Below are 20,879 nucleotides of genomic sequence, written 5' to 3' on the forward strand. Positions count from 1 at the left end.
TACACTTTAATTGGTGTTTCTGCCTGGTTACAAACTGAACCTGCTACAAAAGGTGATGTTAAAAATACACATTAGATTATTTAAAGAGAAAAAGATTTGTGATAGTAGGAGTCTAGGCTCTGAACAGAGGTATTAGCAAGGACTTTGTCATCTGAACTTCTACTGGATATGCTTTACTAGGAACATTTTACTCATCAGTTACGTTCTGCAAGTAGGAGAGTCATGTTTATCCAGAATGATCAATTTATTAAATGGGGATTTTACATCATCCCTTTCATTATAAAGAGTAGAACATAACCTAAGGAGCCAAAAAAAATGTTACCGATGAATAAGGCATTTATTATTAGACTAGGTGTAGTAAATAAAATTCTAATGTGAAAAACTGTGCCTTTTATGGTTTTGGTTTCTTTCTTTGAAAGCATAGAAATGGTTTCTTTCCTTAACTGAACAAGCTTCTAAATGTAATGAACATAGCTGCACAAAAATGCTCTTAGTGGTTGTATATCAGTTGATAGTTTTCTTAGATTTCAAAAAAAAAATTTCTCGTCCAAGATTATCTGTCTGTAAGCTATGACTACATCAGGTATATTAATAGAAAAACCATTTGCTATGTTTTAGGCAAGGGCTCCCAATATTGGTATGGTGTATCTTAAAACATAATTGTCTATAAACTCAATCTATTCACATATATCTGCCAGATGAAAGAGAAATGTTAGCGAACTAAAAATCAAAAGGTAACATGAAAGAGAAATAAATTTACTTTATTGCACCTATTAATGAAAATATAAACCCTGTGAGATAAGTGGGTGGGGACACATTTATTAAATACCGATGAAATAAAAAGAATTTCAGTACAAAATTGTTCTGTGGATGATTTCATTTATCTGCCATTGAAAATTGTCTAGAACAGAAGTTTAATATAGTGAGATGCTTGTGTAATAAGCGTGAGTGAAATGGATTCATAAAATTCAAAAAGAGGAGGAAATCTAAAAAATTATGTCGTTCTGTCATGCTACATTAGCAACATACAGTAAGGAGGGAAAGGGAGAGGCAGAGGGAGAGGGAGAGCACATATTTGATTAAACAACTTTGTGTAGGGGGGGTAGGATTTTAGCACATTTTTACAGTTTATGTATCACTAAGGAAAGGAAAACCACAACACATGCATATGTTTTTTACCTGAAATGGAAGCTGAACAGACACATTAATGTTTGCAGTGTTTCAGTATATAGGAATTGAAATTTATGGCAGGACTACGAATCATACACTTTTCTGAAAATGTGTATGGATTTTCCACATGCAAATGTAATTAAACTTTTCTTCGTCACAACAAAGGTATTAAAGCCTTACTGAAATTGTTTATTTTTCTAAAACTCAAGCAGGTACTTCACATCTTCATCAACAGTAAAGATGAAGTCTTCAGAAATCCCCTTTATTCATCTTTTTGTAAGAAAGGCATAGGGCATGCTGTGGGATTAGACTGTCAAAATAAGCAGTTTTTGTCTTTGTGACTTATTGTGTGTATGTGTGTTTGCAGAGGGCAAAAGACAGTCTTCCACAATTTCAAGACATCAAACAAAGAATCGACCACAAAACAACCACAACCTGTTTTAAATAAGGGTTAAAAGAAAAAAAGCTGCAACTGTTGCCTTTGGGGGTCAGTGTTTCTTATGTCTTTGAACCATGTATGGATCTTCTCACCTGTGCCTCTAGTTTCTGTTACAAAAAAATGCTACAAAAGCAAAGCGGTGGATGAAAACAGGGCTCTGTTACAGATCCCAGAATTGAGTGCGCCCTTCAATTACTGGCATTGCAAGAGCTGTGGAAACAGGAGGACTAGCTTACATTTGAATTCTTACTTTGTCTCTTTGTCCAGAAGGAATTTGCATGACAATATTTAGTTTTACAAAGAAAAGCACGTTGGAGAAAAACAAAATTTTCCCTGCCATACTAAGAAATTCCATTACCTGTTTACTTACACATTTTTTCCTGAACATATTTCTGCTTCAGTAGGAATGAAATGTGCACAACAGAAAAGCATGGATTCCCAGACCTCCGTCTTGGGGTTTGACTCATATATTAAATTATGTTTATGCCTGTTCCTATGAAGGAATGAACTTCATCCTTGATATGCATATAGCCAAACTTCCAGACCCTATGAGATTCCTGAACAAGGCTGAGAGACTGGCACATGCTACATACCTGGGAGATCCCAAAAAAGCCAACATTAGAGCAGCTTGTAGGCTGGGGCTGAAACAATTGTCTGAGAATATTGGTTTTCCTCTAGGCTGTAGGTTTCTGGATGACACCTAAGCCTCAGCCTTCCTTGCCAAAGCACTTCCTTCTGGACCAGGGGTGCACCTCATCCCTCAGACCTTGTACCTGCACAATTTGCAGAGACCAAGTCAACACATCCATGGCCCCAGGGTTTCACTGGAGCTGTTGATGGGCACTGTGTGTAAGAGCAGCCATAATGTGGTGAACCTTTCCTTACACAATGCACTAATCACAGGGTTTTTGTGAAAAACATGTCTATCATTCACTTTGGGTTAATTGCTATGCCACCAGTGGAGTTCCGCTCCAGATCAAGGCACAAAAATGTACATTACTACGTGTACCTATCTACATGCTCCACATGTTCTTGCTCTGATTACAGTCAGGAAACCTCCACAATGCAGTTAAAGTGGTTCAGCTAACCACAAAGTGTCTACTTGGCTCTCTAGGCACCACTGAGAATAGAGACCAGAGTGGAAACTTATACACAAAGGCGTAGCTCACATTTCTAAAGTGTGGCTACCTAAGCAAAGGCACCTCTCGCGGTAGCTGTGCTGTGCCAGGTCATCCATCACTGCAGCATGCTGGCCCAGCTCCAGAGAGACACGCATGCCGTTTTGCTCTTCCCAAACAAATATTCCAAGTTCACGCTTCTTGGAAGACATTTCAATTCCATTAAAGCAAATGGAGCTCTTTTTCCTGAACCACACCCGCACATGTCCCATGAGGTCCATCTATCCCAGTCCAGACATTTTAAGACAGGACACAGGCATCAAAATATAGATGCAGCAGAGGATCTGGGCAAACAGAAGAGCAGTCAAAAGTGTGCTCATAGGATGGGTTTCGGAAACTGTTTAGCACTGCCTAATGACTGACATCAGCTAGAAAATCCAAATGCTCTGTCAGGAGTCTTCATACCAGAGAGGAGGTTTTGTGGTTATATCTGAGTGACACAATGCACTGAGAGAAACCCAGGCATGACATTTTGGTTAGGGGTGCATACAATGTATAAGCACATAAAACATTCGTAAAGTATTTTTTAAGTCAACAAATTAGTGTCTCAGACTGTCATGTTATTACAATTGTGCTGTACCTGCAAACAGGGTGAGAAGTTGCAGTTGCATCTGAAAATTGCAAATACAAATTACATTTGTGCATCTGAAAATGTATTTACATTTGATAAAGTTATGAAAAATACGACGGCAGCACTTGGCAATGTGTCTTTTGAAATAAGCTGGAAGGTCCCATTAATTTGAAGTTGTTAGCATAATGGTTTATGCCATTAGGTATCAAATCTCTTTTTGTAATTACGGAAGAGATCACAACCAACAAATAAAGAAATTGTGTTTAGGTGCTCAGGAAAAACAAATTAGTTTAATCTACAGTCCACAGACATTTGAGAGCCATATGTTACTGTTGCCTTTGTTATTTTTGAAAGCTGCTATGATTTATTACTCTAAACATATAGCAACAAATTGAAAACATGGATTAAAATGTCTCCTACTTGACCTTTTCAGAACTATCCCATGAATATAAATATTTATTTTATGGATTCAACAGCTGCTGATCAAGTTATATATTTTGAAAAGTATTCTTTGAATTATTATTCCGCCATTCAAATTACGTAGTTCCAGGATAAATTTTATGGGCTTTTTATGTTAATAGGCACTTTACATACCTTTGCATAACCTCCACAAACACTACATGAGTTGTTGTAGAGATATATGCTTGTTTGTAACTGGGTGATCTTTGCTTTATAACAATACAAGAAATCTTCTCTGACATCAACTCTTCACCTGAAACAAATCTTGACTCCTATTTATTCATTCAGTGAAGAGAAATCAGTCAGTTATTGTGATTAGAAAAGGAATGCACAACAGCAAAACCAAAACAAGCAGTTTCAACTTTTCCTTGGATTTTTATTCCTGTTTACATTTGTAACACTTTCATGTCTTGCCCTTATTTCTCTCAGGAACCGCAATCTCAGTGAAGACTTGAGTTGTCTCCACTTGGCACAAAGCAAAATAAAAGATAGTGCTAAGTTGCAATGATCAAAGACAAATAATAAAAGAAAACATATAGTCCCGATACAGCTACTAAATTCTGGTGTGGGTTACAACATATTCTCCCATCTGTGCCTTATCTGGTTGAGCCATGCAGGGCTAAAATATTACTTAGTTGTTTTTCAGTGTGCATGTCTGCTGTAGGATCAAGCACACAACCAGCAAGCCCTTACAGTCATGCAAGGAATTCCTGATGTTACCAGATTTTTTACTCCTTGCCCTGCAAAGCAGTGAAAAGAGTCCGGTGTCTCTATGCTGGTTAACATCATATTCATCATTAGAAAGCTACTCTAAGTCCCCATTTATTGTAACCATACCACTTTACCAGTGAACAAGAACACCTTCTGAGAGTTAATGTTTCAGCTGCCCTAGAAAAGGGATTTCTATAAAGCCTTTATTTTTTAAATTTGTGTCTAAGTTTTACTTACCCTGTGGCTTCTGTGTCCTCAATGAGTTGTGACCTGCTCAGAATGCAGCACCTCTCTCTGTTGCACCCACAAAATTGGGACCTCCAATATGCAATTTACAGATTTTTAGAAGACGGAGTGTCTTCCAAATGACATTTATCTGAAATGCTTTTCCAAGTGCTTTCAGTCTCAGCCTGAATATTCATCTGCTTTGATAGCCATCTCATCTGCTTTTACGTGTTCTGTCTCTGGCTTTGTTTGTAAAGATATTGTGCAGTAAGTTAGGGAATGAATTTACAGCTCCTTGCCACTAACTCTCTCTGTAAACACCCCTACAGCACACTAAATTGCCTTGGTTTGAAGCAACTTAATCTCCTCTCAATTCCACATGAAATATCTAATACTTTCTGCAAACTGTGTAACCAATAAAGAGGGCATGCAGGAAACCAAATTAGCTGTAAATTCACAGCTGAACACACTATTTTATGTAGAAAAGCCATCTATTTCAGTTAATTCTTTGCAACTAGGTCGTGGTGATGATACACCAGCATCCCCGAGAAGTTTCATTTGCTCTTCCTGCTTTCACTTTCACTGTCATGACTGTAGAGCTGGTGTCTAGTCAGTGAGAGAATCTTATTATAGTAACATCCAAATGTGACACACAGCAAGGATTAAAGTGTTATCCAACTTGTAAATGCATAAGCAGGCTCCCTGGAAACAGAATTCAGGCTGATATTTTCATTTTCAAATCTGTATTTTTCTCCATCTGAGCAGTCAATGGAGCATCTTCCTTTCTAAGTAAGATCCAATTATAATGAGAGCTTGGATTGACAGGAAACATTATTATAACTGAATGAGCTGTCAAATCCATGATTAATAAGGTTTTTCATTTGGGTTCAACAATAGCAGCATTAGATTACTGCCATATTATTATTCAATAACTCATAACATTCATAAGAAGGTTTATTTTCCGTTTCAGAGGGTAGACCAAGATGTTTCACATTCAGCTATTCATATGGGCAGAAGTGGTTTCAATATTTCATGAGATGATTTTATCTCTGTCTTTTCTGAAGATGCAAACTAATGAAAAGCCTTATGCAAAATCTAAGCCTGCTGTCTGAGGATTTGGTTTCTGTTTTTCTTCTAGCTCCCATGTTTTCGCATCCATATTCCTATTGCTGGAACCATGAGAACAGAGAGGGAGTAGTGTAGGAGGTTGATAGCCTGGGTGTTCACACCACAAAATGTTGATGATATGGAATTAAAGTAGGAGGCAAGCCATGACCTCTCTGGTCTGTGTATTCAGCGATGTGCAAAGAACAGATAAAGAGCAGATATTTCGTGTTAACCTCCATGTATGTATGTGTGTGGCTGGCTCAAACAGAGCAGAATTTTTTTCCATTACACTGCTTTTCATTTTTATATGAGAGACAACGAGGGCAGGACAGTTATGAATTAAGATATTCACAAGGGGGAAAGCACATATTTAGAAAGAGAAGTCCTCACCCTCAAAAAAGCCTTTTGTAACAAAAATGCAGTTCCCTCCATCCTACATAAATTCTACTTTCCCATCCCATTTCACAGGCTGATAGAATGTAGCTGGATATTCTGTTTTTCTGTTTCACTAGCTCTCAATTTCACCTTCCTAGCTTAGCTCCTTAATCCGCTCTTCCACCCAAACGGAGGTGCTGCTCCATCATTGCAAGTAGTATAAATGATGTGTCAGGTTGACTTAAAAAAATTAGTTTTTAGTCCAGCATTTATTTGTACATCATCAGTTATGTCCCACTACTTTTTATACAAGTATGATGTATCAATATAAGATATAGATATAGATATAGGTATAGATATAGATATAGATATAGATATAGATATAGACATAGATATAGATATAGATATATTAACCTGTATTGTAGTGGTCTCTTTCCTAATTTTCTTCCCTTGCTGACACCATTTGTACTTGCACAAACTAACCTTTAATATGCAGCTCCTAGTTTAATGTTATCATCTGTCAAAGTCCCCCAAGCTGGGGAAATTTATGCAGGCATTATAAGAAATGTCTGACTTTCCATCCATAGTGCTTTATGTCTTAAAACTAACCGCTGCCTTCTGTAAGCCAACAGGTGAAGACAAGGGTAAAGACACCAGATATACCACAGCAGATGCAGAAGACAAGCACTAAGACCAATGTCTACTATTAGAATAAACTGTGAAGTGGTTAACAAAATACTGATCTCTCAAAGGTGCTAGTGAGCCTCAGGGTTAACACCTTCCTATGGTATAAGTTCTTAAGTTATTCTTCCTTGTTTCTTCCTCTTTCAAATACACACACTTCAGAATCCATCTATCCTAGACAACTGTCACTTGCTTTTTTCACCTCTTTTGTAGATTAACTTCTAGCTAAAAAACTTTTAAACAAGGCTAAAGTGTGCTAATGTCCAGTAATCACATTGCTGATACTATTTTTATGTTGTTACTGTTGTTCCTATTGCAGTAGCCAATGCACAAAATGCTGCATACACAGAAAAATCATGCTTGTGTGTACAAATATCCAAGATGGGAAAATGAAGCATCGTGTCCCATTTCACAGACAGAGGAGACAGCTACGTGAACAAGTTGCCACCTAGTAAATGAGCATGGATTTACAGCTCATTTAACACTCCATGGCAACTGTCTGTGTGGTTATTGCTCCAGAGTAAATGTGAGCTAGCTCTGACCCTTATTGAAAGTGAGGCAATGTATCTTGCATTTACCTGAGCTTTAAGCATCCATATATAGTAACTAATGAGCTGTAAATCCACACTCCCTCTTCACACCTTGCAGTTTCTTCATGTATTTGGAAGCAATGTTATTTATGTGATTTGCCTGTAGTCACTGAAGTAGCATTTGACAGAAGTGGCAGTGTAAACCAAACCTCCTGAGCTCCTGTGAACCCCACTCCTCATGGCCAGAATTTTCTTGTAGAGCTACTGTTCAATTGCTTGGCACATTTCCCTTCAAATGACGGTAATTCACAAGCAAACTCAACCACTTTTTCCTAATTAATACTCCAGAACATGTGTTCACCACTTATGCAAAACAGATGGATGGGTCCCTAAAAGTAGCTTCCAGATACAGTTTCTTCATTCCACACATAAAATATTATTTACTTTTTCAAAGACTCTTAAATTTAAAGTTTAAAAGTGATGCTTTGGGAATAGCTTTATCCTGGTTTATTAACCAGATTTCAATTCTAGGTAATTGAGAATCCAAACTAGAGCGGAGTCTAAGCAGAGTTCGTCACCAATTGTCCAGGGTGGTCTACGGCATGCCACAAACTAGCAAAGAGCGTTTTTTTCCTTTTTTTTTTGTTAGTGACTCTTATTAAGTGACCCTCTACTTAGACTCCATCACACTAGTTCAGGTGGATCACTGGTACAAGCCACTGCCTACAGTCATTGCAAGCCTGGGATCACTGCTCTGGTTTTTCAGTGGCACTACAGGAATAACAACAGGCTTGGATACCCTGTGGCTCTTCAATCCCCTTGTTATTCTGTATTAAAAAGAGATAAAAGAAAAGAAAAACTGAACCACTGCATCAAAACGTACTGCCATGACAATCATTTACTAGTAAAATTCTTTCATGTTCTGAGGCAAAACAAGACCATAATGTTTTAAATACCTTGAAAAACTCATAAATTATACACCTCTATGCATAAAGAAGAAAAATTAATTTTTTGTGGTAGAAACAATAAGTACATTGGTTTTTAGCCCTTAAAAGCTCCCTCATAATGGTTTTTTATGCCATGTCTATGGACTGTCATATTCAAAAAGTAAAGAGGGAAAGCCCAGGGCTTGGATGGTCATCACAAGTTTTAATAGATTTGATGAGTCTCTCCACAGCTCTCTGTTTCTTGATAATCACTCAATTCCTCACTGCAAGGACTCTCTGGAAACCATGAACCATGGCTACAGGTCTTTAAGGATGTGACCTGGCTGTCACACTGACAGCAACTTTCTCATTTCTTTTCGTGGGGCATATATTTCAAAGCATAATCCCAACCTTCTGGGATGTTTTCACTTGCATAATGCTCAGCTGACAGGACTGCCAAAGCTTGAACTATATGAAAGAATGCATAATGTGAATGGGCAATGTCAGTGCTGTCTCTTACACTGACCACATATAACACTTAAGTGATTTTGGCAAAGCTCCTTATTTTTCTTTTTTTTTCCCATCTTTTTTTAGCAGTGACTATATCAACACTAGTTGATTACACAGTGCCTGGAAAACATCCCTGGACTTTGATTTCAACCTGTGCCAATTAGCTCTTTCCCACACAGTTCCCCAGCATGATCTGGGGGTCAGAGCACGCCAAGGTCCACTCCCACAAATGAGGAGACTGGAAGGGTTACTAGCAGGGACACCAGCCACCCCATTCCAGGTGGCCTTCAGAGCCCAGAAAAGTTCCTGAAGGTGTTTGGGCAGGGATGGAGTCAGAGAGCCTGGGAGCTGCCCTGAGTTCTGGCAGCTGGTTCTGTGGGATCCTTGGGAGCTGCGTGGCGGGTCACTGCCACTGCTGCAGACGGGCATTGCAGGAGTATGAGGACTGTGCTTCCTGCTGGAAATTCGCTGTGGTAGAGATTATCTCTGGCCATTTTAAACTGGAAAACTCTTTAGTGACTTCCAAACAGATCAAAATACAGTCCATAACAGGTAGTGCTTCAACAGCTACCTATCCACAAACTTAATTTTCCAATTTTCTTGCTGTGAGGAGAAGGGCAAATAGTAAAATTCAGCCTGTAGAACAGCTTTGTGGGACGACAGGCTTCTTGGAACAGCAGTTGAGAAAAAAAGACATTTCTGTGTCCCCACTCCCCAAATTCTATTTTTGGAGAGTTATTCTGCTGCAGTTGTTCCTTGAATTTTAGATTTATTCTACTTTGTTTGTCCTGCTTCATAATTATACATAATTATATGATTTTGTTATGCTACGTGTTTTATCATGTTATGTACTTTTTGTGAGACAGGAAAAAAATGTGCCAGCCAATTCTTGCCTTACTGACATCAATGGCTTTTGGTCACACACTCTGTTCAGGATTTTCCTTCTTATCAAGGGTTCTATATTTTCATGTGGTTCAATTTTTTATTTCTTCTGGGCATCCTCTTTATTTTTATATTTCTTTTCCCTTTGTTCTCCAAGTAATTCATTTATAGCTCTAAATTAAGCAATTTGCTTTTAACAAGTTGGCATTTTCATCAGTCAGCATATCCAAATGTTCACCTGTACCTTCCTTAATTCCACGTGCTATATCAGCATTTCCTGTAGCACTAATGCCTTTCTGCAATGAGACTCAGACCTCAGATTGCCCTGCTGTTTCTGCAGGCAATTATGTACTGCCTGTCCTTCTGGCAGGCACACTGCTATCTTCCCTACTGTATTTCGGTTTTGAGACGGACATCAAACCACAATAAGTGCCTACTGCCGACTTGATGATTCTCTGTGGAAATTTTAAGCTTTTAGTATTGTTTAAACGAAAAAGAGGATATGGAGAATATCAGGAAAACTCCAGCCATTTATTAGCTGGGACTTTAGGGTTTCCATTTCCTCTAACTCCTTCCTATTGGCTCATGCAGAGCCCATAGGGTACTGAGCAGTCCTGGTCTCCAGCCAGCATTGCTTGGTTTCTTCTGTGGAGAAACCCAGGGTGTGAAGTGGGGTGGCACATGTGTAGACTTCACCCCAGCATGGTATCAGGATGAGGATAGGCTTTCCAGAAAATGGTCACAGACCCCCAGATCTGAACACAGCTATAAGGATCTCTGCAACAGAGCATCAATACAAAATCCTTCAGCTTGGACTGTCCAGACAACAAGAAAATTAAACTCCTTGACTCTTGTCAGCACCTACACCCTGCTCCAGCCTTCCCCTAAGATCCTAGCTGGAGACTGATGCTGTGCTGAGGTTTGGAATACGTGCTGCTGGGAAAGGCAACAAAAGCCTGTGTGTAGCTTTAGATGTCCCTGGAGCTCCCACTCCTTAATGCCTGTGACCTTGGCTTCAGCTCACTGCATGAGAGAAGAGCAAGCAGTGGAGACATGTTGGGAAGAAACAAGGAATAGGAAAAGGCAAGCTTGTTGGAAGCAGTACAGGGGGCTGGGGAACAAATGTCATATAGGTTGGGGGGGTGAAGGGCACAAGAAAAATGTGGCTTGGGGGGACCCGAACACATGGGTTTGGGGGAAATCAGGCATGTGTGTCACAGGATGGGTTTTAGGACGAAAAGGAACCCATGGCACAGTGCATAAAAGATGCTCAGAGAAGCAAGAAGCTGCAGCACAAGGACTTGGAGGGAATTGGGGCCTGATTCATCAGGTGAGGCTGTGGTGGGGATGGGATTTTGAGACACTTTATGAAATTGGCCACAATGACAGTGTGGGGTGGTCCACAGTTTGTAGAGCTGTACTTTCAGCCTTCACATGTTATTTATTGGGGACTTACAGAGCTACTGGAAAATGACAGGGAGAAACAATAGATAAAATGTGGGGAAGGAAGGGGAAATAGATGACGAAAAATGAGATTCCAGGGAGTGGGAAACATCCTCTTCAGTAGGGACAGAGAAAAAAGAGAGGAAGAGGAAGCACAGGTGCAGCATCAGCAGCCACAATGCCACACCTGTCAGAGAGAAACCCTCCTCCTTACGTTTGCATATGCACATTTCTGCATCTGCTAATGAACCTCTTTTTTCTTCCTCATTTCCAGAGCCAAAAGATTGTTAATTCCTGAAGTCTGTTCTTACCTATTCCTTCCTGGCTGCCTAGTGTGTATTTTCTAATATGCTTTTGTTTAGGAAGGTTAGTTTCTTGCTACACAGCAGAAATATTTGTGTTAAATCTACTCTATAATGGACCCAAAAATGTGAAAAATGCTCTGGACGCAGAAAAGAAATAGTTATGAAGAAGGAAAGGAGACAATACAGGAAAACTCATTTGCTGAGAAATGCAGCTTATGTCTTATCAACTTAATTCCAGATAAGTCTTCATTTTGCTGTGAAGACAGATGCGATAAATATGTTAATGGCAGATTTCGATAGCTCAGTTTGTAGAACTGCAAAGCCAGATGGAAGTGATAATTTTTCTCTCATTTTAATTTTGAAATAAAAAGCAAGAAAGCAAGAACGTTCCTGATATCTTAACACTGTAATGACTTCTGAAAGGATAATGGACCTTAGCACAAAATGACGTTAAACTATCATGCCCCGATGCTCCCACTTTATTAAATTCCAGTTTCTCTGGCTGGAATTGTCTCAGCTTTCTTGCCAGAGATGAGCAGATGTGAGATGAGCCTGTGACTACTTTTCCAGTTCCACAGTCATAATGGTATTTAGCATCAATACAGCTTGTGAGTATTTTGCTGATTCTACTGTTCAGGTTTTAGATACACGACTAAACAGACCACTGAAAATAGCATTGGATGGAGCTAACCTCTCTTACTACTTATCAGGAATGAAACACTGCCTTTTTTGTCCCTTAAGCTGTGCCTCTAGTGCCCTTATGGTGTTAGGAGTACGAACAAAAAATTGTGGCTTTCCATCCATTGATTAAGATTGCATTTAGCAATATTTGGTGTGGACTCTTTGTTTGTTTCAATTGAATGCAATTGAAAATTGAGGGACATAGATTAGCACATTCTTAAATGTGTAGGATATTTACTCCTTGAACTGATAGGCAAAAAGAAAGCTGGAAAACTTTTGCTTCCTGAATCCTCTTGAAGGGGAGGAAACAGAAGGTTTCCTAGCAGGTAAAAAAGGAAATTTTAGAAAACTATTTTTAAGGGAGTTACTAAGTTAAAATTTGGTTTGTTATATTTGCAGTGGTATTTCTAAGGCATGGAAAGAACAGACACATCTGGGTTGTTCCCTTTAAATGAAATTTCATTTCAAGAAGGTGAGGTCCTGACTGAGTACTCCCACAGGAACTTCTCTCCAGGAACAACTAAGCAAGAGGGTGAGATGCTCCATTCTCAGATCAGTAACATTAACTTCTAGGGGTTTATTAGGTCATTCTCACTTTGTAGATAAGCTCACAAATCAGAAACTGCGTGACCACTTAATTCTATATATCAGTTAGAACCCCTTCTGAAATTCATTCCAATTATTCTAGCAAAGAAAATCTAGATTTCTGGTGAATTTTATAATACATTTTACCATGAGACAAACAGTACAAGTTGTTATGTCATTCCTGTCCTCAGCTGGGGTGCTTGTGGGTATAGGTATTGGCTATTGAATAAATATCTGCTATCTGCTATTAATATTAGATAGATATCTGCTGTATGAAGTATCAGATTAATTTCATTATTCAATACAAGCTATTTTTTTTCATTTGTTTAGTTCACACTTATCGTCTTGGGGTTTGTCTTTTTAAATTGAATTAGCAAGCAATACAAAATTGCAAACATATGTGGTCTGCATGTTTCTTACCCAAACAAAATGTTCATATGAGAGGGAAAGGGAAAGTCTAGGCTGTACTGTGGAGGGGAAAGGAGCGATCCCCAGGTTCTCGAAGTGAAAGCTGTATCAGCAGGAGTCAAGCCAACTTAATTAGCCCCGTGAAGAGACTGGGCAGAGTGCTTGGTTAATGCAGCTGTACCATGTTTGAGAATTCATCTGCTGTCTCTGGACTTTGCTGAACTGTGCAAACATCCATGTCTCTGCAACATTACACCTTGCACACAAGCAGAGGCAGTTCTCACACTCATCTGAGGTTCCAGTTCATGCTGGATGCCAATCTCATACAATCCAGTGACTCACATGACCAAAAGCACGCAGTGAAGCATGCAGTCCTGCTCCTGGGCCTAGTGTTCCCTTACCAAGGTCAGAGAACAGCAGGAAGAGACAGCTGGAGCCTCTCTGCCATCACAGCCTTGCTGCGAGCTGAGGCGATCAAAGCACAAGTTGTAGCTAAGGGTGACCCACCCTTGCAGAGAATCCTCAGGTACTGGCAAAAGCCAGACAGATCTTATGCATCAGCAGCATTTTATCCTGGGGCTCCAAACCGAGAAGAGTTTCCCAACTGCTGTGCATGGAAGCCATTCACCACCCTCCAGCAAGCAGCCAGAGCTCTCTAAGCACCAGGCAGGGAGCTGCATGCAGGAGGAGCATGGCAACTCATGCAGCACTAAAGCTTATCCCAGGCTGCCACCTTGTCAGGCTTAAGTTCAGCTCATTAGGATGCTCATCTGTTATTTATGCAAATAAGCCTATGCATAGTCAGAAAATATGCAAAGATGGCTATTTATCAGTTTGGCACAGTTTCCAATTTTCTGAACCCTTAGACACTCCTGATACATGTCAAAGGAAACACAATCTCCCCTAGCACTGCAGAGGGGCCAAGGCACTGCTAGCATCCACGTCTGCTCAGAGGACTCATGGTGCTCAGGATAGAAAAGATAATGCATTCTGTGTGACTTTAAACACAATATGTTTCACCTCAGGATGTTTAATCTAGTGAATAAGGGATCTCTACTTTTTTCACCTTCCCAGGGGAGGAGATTAACAAATATGCATAACTCCAAGCATTCTGACTGCAGTTTATTACTTATTTATAGCAAGCACCTACCCCCTGCCACCCCAAAATTTAAAAGGATCTTCTGGAACAGTGTTTAAATGATCTCCTTTGTCTGAACAGCTGCAGTCTAACGTAGTTCTCACTCATGAATGTGCAAAAGAACCTCAGCTCATCCCACTTGTGCCTTTACTGCTCTCACCTCACTTTAGGAAAACATTAACTTCTGCATGAACCTGATCTGGCATCCATCTGCTTTTCTTCATACACAGCCATCAGTAACTGCAGGAGGTCTGAGTCCTCCTGACAAGGGTACAGGTTGACCAGAAACACAGCTTTAGGGAATTTTCCCCTAGGTCTGTAGCCCTGGCCAGTACCAGGGTGATTGCTTGCCTGCTAGCTCCATGGACAAGTTTCTCATGTATCCTGCCTTGCACAACAGGATGTCTTGTTTAAGCTGCAACAACGTTCATCATAAAAATTAGAAAAAAAGACATTTCTGTAGTAAGGACCGAAGAAAATGTCATATATTTTGTTGTAGTACCTTTATCTGAGTGAACAACATCATCTATTCACTTCTCCTATAGTCTGTTGTAAGCATCTCCCAGGATCTATATGGAGCTTTGGACCTGCATGTGGTCTTGGAATTGGAGAATGAGAGGAGGAACACCTCCAGCAGGCAAAGAGAGGTACTCACAAATGCTGCCCTTTCAGAGTGACTACAATTCAACTTTAGTCTCATACCAATGCACAAAAAAAGGACTTCCTCTGAATCCCCCAAGATACAATTATATGAGTTATGTTGCATTTAAAGCATAGCACATAGCATAGCAACCACAACACAGAGATCTGGAAGTATTTCTGATATTTTCCCTCTTCACCTGCAGAGAATTTGTATTTGCACGTGAGGACAACTGCAACCTAAGTTAAAAATCTCCTAAACTGTCTCTCTCATTAAAGTCCATCAATGGACCTTCAATTCTTTCAATATGTGCAAGAAGATAGTGGTGGGTTGACCCCAGCCAGAAGCTGAGCACCCATCCAGGTACTTGCTCACTCCATCCTGACATCAGGATGATGATCTCATCAGGAGAGAGAATAGTAAGAGCAAAAGCCAGAAAACTCATGGGTTCAGATAAAGATGGTTTAAAAAATTAAGGAAAGAGGGAAAAAAACCCAAAACAGTGATGCAAAGGTGCCCACTCACCATTTCCCACAAGCAGACTGATATCTGCCCAGTCTCTGAGTTATGGCTGCCTTCCTAGGAAAATCACCCCCTCAGTTTTTATTGCTGAACATGGTATTGTGTCATGGAATATCCCTTTGGTCAGCTGGGGTCAGCTCCCCCATCTGTGCCCCTTCCCAATCTCTTACCCAACCCCAGCCAACTTCCTTGGAGAAGCCTGGGAAATCAAGATGGCCTTGACACTGTGAGTGCCTGGTTGTGAAATAGCCAAAAGACAGGTTGGTTATGAACCCTGATTAAGTGAAAAATCAAAAAAATACCTTACTGGCTGGTGTGAAGAAAATCAACTCCACTTTAACCAGACCCAACACAAACATTAATGAACAAATGCATTGTCTTAGGTTAAATATGAAGAAAATCAGCCTAGAAGGGACACTTCTTTCTTAACATCAAGTGCTATTCTAAAAGAAATGCCTTTTAAAAAAATTTCATTGCAAACCTATTTCCCACTTGGGTAAGTGCAAAACAATTCAAAATTCAAAAATTTCTATACAACTTGTTTCTCTGTGAACTTAATTCTGCCATTTCCAGCTGAGCAAAATTATCTTTACTTCATGAAAACATATGCTTCCCCTAAATAAAGACTTAAATAGAGGCACTTCAAGTCTTTCCCTTCACTTTTAGAATGGTGCAGTAAAGGATTATCCATGCAAAATTATACAGCCAAGACTTCTGCTGTGAGTCAGCATGGTTCCGTTGTTTTTCATGGATCAATTAACACACACTGGAGATTCTAGCCATTCTTGTCTGTAATGGCTAATTTGCCTATTACAGGGAGGTGAGAGCCGTCTGTGTACATACCATAAGGATACAACAGTGAAATGAAGACTTTAAACCCACAGAACATGACCTGTGATTGTAAGACAAAGACAAGACTTGATGCCTTACCTTTGGAGCCTGTAGTACATCAGACACATCTTGCTTAAGCACTGCAGAAGTGGGTGGTGCTGCTGTTGTTGGCTTTTTGGGAGGCCTGGGTGGTGGATGAAGGGTTAGGTTTTCATATCTTCGTAACATATAGTATTCCTCTTTGCTGACCTCTTCCACCATTGTCCTAGTCACAGGTGGTACAACTGTCTGGACATCTTTGCTCAGCAAATGGACCAACATGTTTAAGCGATACACTGGAATCTCCCAGCTCTCCATCGGACTGCTGACGCTACTGATCAGCAAGTAAGAGTCTGTGATTTCTTCTTCAAACTGCAGACCAGGTGCGGCAGCCAAGACATCTTTCTCAATGGAAAGGTCCCTCACGGACACTTTGACATTAAAAGGCAAATGGAATTCTTTGCAAATCTCAGAAAGGTGGTACTGTTTCTTGTCATGAATCACTTCCACAAAGCCACCTTCCATGTACATGGGAAGAAGCACTTTTTTATATGAATCACTTAGTATTTGCTCACAAGCTAAAACATCTATGAGTTTCTTTCTTCCCTCATACAGAACTTCGCTAGTCTGGCACTGCTGAACTAGAAATTGATCTCCAACTGAAACAGAAAAAAGTTCTTTATGAAGGGAAACAAAAGATTTGGTTGCTACCACATGAAGCTGTTCTTTTTCACTTCTTGCTATCTCTAAGTCATAGGCAGTTGGAAACTCCCGAGGTCTTCTCTTGAACTTTCCTTTGTAGCTCATAGGGATTAAAAAATGTCTTTTGGAGGAATCACTTCTCATCTCAGAGGCTAGCACTCTTGCTGCCTGGTACTTTTTATAGATGACAATCTCTTTCCCTGTAGACAATAAGTTATAAGGTTTTTGGCTTGCTGAAGGCCCTTCCATTATCTCAGCAACCATAGGAAATTCTTTGCTTGTTCTCTCAAATATATCTTCCAAAGAAAGTGGCTGAAGGAAAGAGCCAATATCATAACAGTCTGTTATATCCTTGACCTCAACATCCAGATCTGAGAGGATATGAACTATGTCCTTTCGAACTGAAAAGAAAAAGAAATATATTGGGTTTTGTTTTCAGTGACATTGAAATAAAATACACGTCCTGTTGGCAAGATACTAAAGGTACCTTCCCTGAGGTGTACCCATCCATGTGCAAATGTGCACCATTAATAGGGCCAGCCAAAGCCTAACTGTTGTAATTTGACAGATATGGTTAGCAGATATGCAGGAGACCACACGAAGGGAGAGAATAAGGTGTGCAAGTGGACAAAAAGTTTAAGAAAATGTAGTTCACTATTTTCCCCACAGCACCTCTAAGTTTAATCAGTTGTTTATCTTCTCAAACTCTTGGGTGTGAGCCATATTTTTATTCTTTTATTTCATAGGGACTTAGGGCTTCTCTAAAGAAATGAGTGGGAAAACATTTTTAACAAATAAATAGCATTTGAGTCCATTAACAACATGTTGCTGCTATGGGCAGACTGGGAGAAAGAAGGTATTTTGATATTTATAATAATTAAAACGTCTGTACTTATTAGGAAATAGTATCACTTAACAAAATGGCAAAGCCTTTATATAACTAAGTCTAAGGTTATTGTTTATGAATTAAGACATTTTACTGTAATGTCCCTCTCTGGAACTGTTGCATCTTTTTCTGCATCACCTGGTTTTATTCCCTATCAGAATTGAGCCATTGAATTTAACAACCTGAGAGGGAACAACAGTCCTTTTACCACAACTGAACTTGCAAAATTTTGAATGCAAAACTTCCAAGAACAAAGCTGACTGTGTAATTAAGGCTTGTTTAAGAATTTGGCTCCAAGTCAGTGACAACACAGATCGCTGACCAAGGCAGTAAAATTTAACAAGCAAATAATATTTAATGACTCTCTTCAATAAGACTTATTCTGCATAGACCTGCACAAAGGGATAGTATATTCCGGATTCACACTTCCTTGTAGCAGGACATACCAATATTTTATACTGCAAAGTTGGTATCAGATTTATTTTATATGACACAGTTCTATGACAGTGATTCAGGATCTGCTTGTTTCAACTCTGCTTTTGTCACATGGACGCCTTGAGGTGATAAACATCCAAGCACCACAAGGGAAACACAACAAAGGAAAATTACTAATGAAAATGAAACTTTCTATGAGCATTTGGGAGAGTACCACACACATAACTTGTTCATTATTAATAATGAGAAGTATAGAGGATTCCTGCTCGCAGCCTGTAAAAATGTAATCAGTTATCCCAGTTATCAGGAATATTTTTTTTATAGTGGATAGTATTTCTCATCCTTTATCTTGTCTCTATTTATAGTTCTCCTAAAAATGGTGAAAATCTATTTTTCATGGTCCACAAAAAAGTAGTTAAACATGTACCATGAAGCCTACTTTTCAAGTTTGTATTAAATAGTTATTTAGGACATATGTAATGCTCCTTAAATGTTGAGAACACCATGAAACTTAAAATAAAAACAATAAATTCAATCCTCACTGGAATAACTGATTGGAAGACAAGTGAATACAAAATATTTCTGAATCTTCTGAATGTTTTTAGGGAGATCAAATTCCTATTGATTCTGCACATATATCTAAGTGGATATAGCAATACACCTGAGTCAATCCAGCTTCAGGACATGAGCTGCATTCCTGAATCTAGATAGAGTTATAGCAGACAGAGTGAAGTTATCTTGTGAAGTTGTATTTTCCAAACTCACACATTAAATCACATAGCAAGCACAGCTGAATGTCTTATGATAAGCATATATATATTGTGTTAACAGTCTCTGCCCACTTTTATTTCTGTCTCTTTTATCCATTTGTTTACATCATTCAACAGAGAAATGCTCAATTGTGAAAAGATTTCCCGCTTAATATCCTCATGAATGGCATATTTCTGTTAGGATTAAATTTCTATGGAGCTCATTGGTTTGCTTCTAGTAAATGCAATAAGCAGCAAAACCTTCCCAAAAGCTAAGCTACTATCCTGCAATCAGAACCCAGCTGTTTCAATGTTTGGATGGAACAACTAGAACAACTAGTGCCATAAATATTTTGGGGTTCATTAAATAAAAACTCAGAGCACAAACTTTTAAAGATACTGGTTTTCTAATCTTTCTGCTTCGTCAACCTACTGGTTTCAGAAACCATCCATGAGTTTTTTGTGTTTATGTTCAGTTGATATTTGTTTCTGCAATAGAATAAAATAATATGATTTTTCTTTCTGTGACACACTCATTCTGAAAAATAAATAAATAAGTGTATTGCAACATGTATGTGCCTATTCTTTTTCTACCTCCTAGCCACAGCCATAATTGATCAAGTGGCTTCTCCATGGCCAAAGTCTAAGACACAAAGAAAGAGAATCTGGAAACTGAACAGAATTCCTAAGCTCAACCTTTTCACTAAGCAATAAATTTTCAGTGAGGATTTAATTGTAGTGATCAACAAAATGGCAACAGAAAGAAATGCAAGCCAATAATCTGAATTAAAGGACGATAAAGAAATACAAAACAAATATTATTTTTATCTGTTTTCCTCTTGAAACTAACATTAGTGGAAAATGTGGATAAGGAATTTTTGACAAACTGACTCTTTCATGGCTGTTTTAAGCAAATGCTGTGTATTTAAGGGTGCTTTTTTACTTTGCTACACCAAGTTTAACAGAACATTGATTTTAATTCTTACTTACATTTCATTACTGCCTGAACTTCATAGACAGGCATGAGAATCAAACGGCCATCAAAATTCTTGGGAAATGGACTAGAGGAGTCCCACATATGTAAAGTATTGGAAAGTTTAACAATCCGGTTCCTGCACTTAGGGATTTTCCATTCTGCAATCTCTTTTAGGGTGTATATCTGGTCATCTTCACACTCGTAGAATTCTCCTTCGTGCGAAAGGGGCAAAGTAAAGGAATGAGTCTGGTTATTTCTGACCACCACACAGTTCACAGCCATCGTTCCATTGACCTCTTCTACTGAGTTGAAGGTGATCTGCTCACCATGTTTGATAGTGAAGTTTGCCAATTTTATATCCTCGGCGCTGTAGAAACAAGGATGGCCAAACCTTGTTGGCCCTATAGAGACTTTTCTTGCAATTTCTTCAATGCTGATGTATGGAGTCTTATCTGCCACAACCTTATAAAGACCTAAGAAAAGAAAACTTACATTATGAAAGGGGAAATATACAAAGCAAGTCATGCCAAATTTTAGACTGTGAATGTTATAAAAATGGGGAGTAAAGCACATCAAATAATTCATAGATGGTAGTTTGATTGCTAGAAATAAGACTCTATAGAGATAATACCAGCTGCAAGTACAATGTATGGGCAGCTGCAATTAACCCTTTCTACTGTGTATCTAATTTCTGACATCCAGCATTCTTAGTCCAGAATAAAATTTTTCTTTGCCACAGAAAAAAGAAAAATCATCCTAAATTCCTATCTGT

At 39.0% G+C, this 20,879-nt stretch overlaps 1 protein-coding gene across 3 annotated transcripts in view; it reads right to left on the reverse strand.

Annotated features, from left to right (window-relative positions):
• Positions 1 to 20,879, reverse strand: part of THEMIS (thymocyte selection associated) — an 81,264-nt gene that overhangs the window by 38,074 nt on the left and 22,311 nt on the right. For 2 of the 3 annotated variants that reach the window (XM_042017310.1, XM_042017311.1), the window contains exons 3-4: positions 20,122 to 20,580; positions 16,420 to 17,462 (exon numbers count right to left, since the gene is read on the reverse strand). In XM_042017310.1, the coding sequence (XP_041873244.1) occupies positions 16,420 to 17,462; positions 20,122 to 20,580 (1,502 nt within the window). The remainder of the gene's footprint in view (positions 1 to 16,419; positions 17,463 to 20,121; positions 20,581 to 20,879) is intronic. The other variant, XM_042017312.1, reaches the window with a different exon arrangement.

The sequence above is a fragment of the Corvus kubaryi genome, unplaced genomic scaffold, assembly GCF_017639235.1.
Source record: "Corvus kubaryi isolate FWS band 111438036 unplaced genomic scaffold, C.kubaryi_AGA036_p1.0 split3-73, whole genome shotgun sequence".
Classification (NCBI taxonomy): Eukaryota; Metazoa; Chordata; class Aves; order Passeriformes; family Corvidae; genus Corvus; species Corvus kubaryi.